At 51.3% G+C, this 3,266-nt stretch overlaps 1 protein-coding gene across 1 annotated transcript; it reads left to right on the top strand.

The window, feature by feature from the left end:
• Positions 1 to 1,616: 1,616 nt before the first annotated feature.
• On the top strand, positions 1,617 to 2,258 carry LOC135876232 (uncharacterized). The gene has a single exon (XM_065401431.1). The coding sequence runs from the start codon at positions 1,617 to 1,619 to the stop codon at positions 2,256 to 2,258; it is 642 nt and encodes a 213-aa protein (XP_065257503.1).
• The last annotated feature ends 1,008 nt before the right edge of the window (positions 2,259 to 3,266 follow it).

The following is a 3,266-nucleotide window of genomic DNA, read 5'->3' as shown; positions in this document are numbered from 1 at the left end:
AGTTTATTTTTTTTCTAGCTTCATGGTAATGAAATAGCTAGGTTAGAGTAGGGCAGCCTTGTGCATGAGGTTGCAGTCTGGCACCGAAACCCTAGAGCAACCAGTCTTCCCAAAGTGGCACGCCACGGAGAAGACAGACCCAGATCAAGCTCAGACATCCAGCTCCATGACAGAAATGCAGGGAGGGGATGGGGGACCAGAGATTTCCCAGGAGGGAAGTGTTGGCCCTCCCCAACCCAGGATCCAGGTGCCAGGATGGAGGGATGCCCTTAACCCAGGCCAAGTTCTAACTGCGGAAGAAAGGAATTTCTTCTTAGAGATGAAGTGCTTGGAGGTGGAAGTAGAGGCAAAGTGCTTGGAAGCAGAAATGAAGCGCGTGGAGGCAGAGGAGAGGAGAGAGGCGAAGCGCTTGGAGGCGGAAATGGAGATGAAGTGCTTAGAGCTGGAAAAGGCTAAGCTGGATCAGCCAGGTAGCCCTAACAGTCCTCCTCCAGGTACCGCTCCCCATTCCAAGAAATTCCCCACATACAAGGGAGGTGATGATACAGAGGCCTTCTTACAAAATTTTGAAAAGGCCTGCCTTGGGTACAACATCCCTCCAGACCAGTATATGGTGGAGCTGAGGCCGCAACTCAGTGGACCCTTAGCAGAGGTGGCAGCTGAAATGCCTAAAGAACACATGAACGAGTATGAACTTTTTAAACAAAAGGCCAGAATTAGGCTGGGGCTAACACCCGAGCATGCCTGTCAGTGGTTCAGAGCCTTAAGGTGGAAATCAGACATGGCATTTTCCTGACACGCTTACCACATTGTAAAAAATTGGGATGCCTGGATATCAGGAGCAAATGTTAAGTCTCTGGAAGATCTGTCTCTCCTAATACAAATGGAGCAGTTCTTAGAGGGAGTTCCTAAGGAAATAGAAAGGTATATCCTAGATGGGAACCCCAAAACTGTAATTGAGGCGGGGGAGATTGGAGCCAAATGGGTGTAGGTGGCGGAGAAGAAGAAAGCTAGTAGCAGTTGGTGCGGGTACCAAAAGGTGCAACCCGAGATGACACCCCACCATCAGGGTCAGCCCAAGGCCCCACCTCGGAAGGAGGAGCTCTCCACACAGCCAGGGAAACCCCAGATGCCCTCTTGTCCCACCACCCTACTCTCCAACCACCCACCTCACCCCAGCCCACAGTCAGCTGGGCGATGCTTTAAATGTAATGAGCTGGGGCATGTGAAAGCCCCAAAAGCACCAGCCGACTGCAACTCTTCACTCTGGGGTCCCACCAAGAGCCTTCAGGCCCAGATGTCTTACAAATACCCCCAGAGCGAAGGGAAACTGTGAGTGTGGACGGGAGGAAGATTACTGCGTGGAGAGACACTGGATCACAGGTGTAAACTATCCACCAATCCCTGGTGAACCCCAAATTCATCGACCCAGAGGCCCAAGTGACAGTGCAACCCTTTAAGGTTAACTCTTTTAACTTGTCTACAGCCAAGTTGCCTGTCCAGTACAAGGGCTGGTCAGGAATATGAACTTTTGCAGTCTATAACGATTATCCCATCCCCATGCTGCTGGGAGACGACTTAGCCAACCATGTGAGGCTAACAAAAAGGGTGGGGGGATGGTCACCCACAGCCAGGCTAAACAGGCTTCCACACCTAACTCCATTCCTGAGCCCCCTACAAGGATCCAGTCTGTGTCCCCTGATACCACAGGCCTGGGAACCCAGCCTGAGGTGGTGGAACCAGACCCCAGACCAAAGTCTATGGCAGTGGTTGTAGATCCAGTTCCTGGGACCCAGCCAGAACCAGCCCAAGAATCAGAACTGGTGGAGCAGTCAGCACCAGAGCCCATGTTTGCAACCCCAGCAGAGTCAGGGGAGCCAGCACCAAAGGGCGCCACAGAGCCTGCACCTGCAGCAGCAGCTAACCCGGCACAAAAAGCTCAACCGGAGCCTGAAATACAACCTAGTGCACCAGCGGAGAGCAGTTCACAATCAACGGAGACAACCCCATCACCTGCATCGCTTCCAGTGGGACCAAGCCCAAGTCCACAACCCAGCAAGGAACTAATGTCTCCAGCAACAAGGGAGCAGTTCCAGGCAGAGCAGGAAGCGGCTGAAAGCCTCAAGGGAGCTTGGACGGCGGCACAGAGCGACCCACCACCTCTCAGCTCTTCCAATAGGTCCAGGTTTGTTGTAGGAGGAGGACTCTTATACAAGGAGACCCTTTCTGGTGGGCACAAGGAGGACTGGCATCCTTAGAGACAGTTGGTAGTGCCAACTAAGTATAGGAAAAAGCTCTTGAGCTTAGCCCACGATAACCCTAGTGGCCATGCTGGGGTGAACCAGACCAAGGACCATTTAGGGAAGTCATTCCACTGGGAGGGAATGAGAAAGGACATTTCTACCTATGTCCAGTCTTGTGAGGTGTGCCAGAGCATGGCACATAATTGCCACATATCCCCATAATTGAGGTTCCATTTCACCATGTAGCTATGGATATTCGGAGTCCTTTCCTTAAGAAGACACCCAGAGGAAAGCTATACATACTGACCTTCATGGATTTTGCCACCTGATGGCAGGAAGCAGTAGCTCTAAGCAACACCAGGGCTAAAAGCGTGAGCCAGGCATTGGCAGACATTTTTGCCAGGGTAGATTGGCCCACAGATATCCTTATAGATTTGGGAACTAACTCTCTGGCAGGGACCATGAAACATCTTTGGGAAGCTCATGGGGTTCAACCACTTGGTAGCCACCCCTTACCACCATCAAACAAATGGACTAGTGGAGAAGTTTAATGGGACTTTGGGGGCCATGATACGTAAATTCGTGAATGAGCACTCCAATAATTGGGACCTAGTGTTGCAGCAGTTGGTCTTTGCCTACAGGGCTGTACCACATCCCCGTTTGGGATTTTCACCCTTTGAACTCGTTTATGGCCATGAAGTTAAGGGGCCATTACAGTTGGTGAAGCAGCAATGGGGAGGGGATTACATCTTCTCCAGGAACTAACATTTTGGACTTTTGTAACCAACCTGCAAAACATCCTCAAAGACTCTCTAGTCCTTGCTCGAGAAAACCTACAGGAGGCTCAAAAAGAGTAGAAGGCCTGGTATGATAAACATGCCAGAGAGCGTTCCTTCAAAGTTGGTGACCAAGTCATGGTCCTGAAAGCGCTCCAGGCCAATAAGATGGAAGCATCATGGGAGGGGCCATTTATGGTCCGAGAGCGCCTGGGAGCTGTTAATTACCTCATAGCGTTCCCAGACC

The sequence above is a fragment of the Emys orbicularis genome, chromosome 3, assembly GCF_028017835.1.
Source record: "Emys orbicularis isolate rEmyOrb1 chromosome 3, rEmyOrb1.hap1, whole genome shotgun sequence".
Lineage (NCBI taxonomy): Eukaryota > Metazoa > Chordata > Testudines > Emydidae > Emys > Emys orbicularis.
This window is presented reverse-complemented; position numbering and strand designations above follow the sequence as displayed.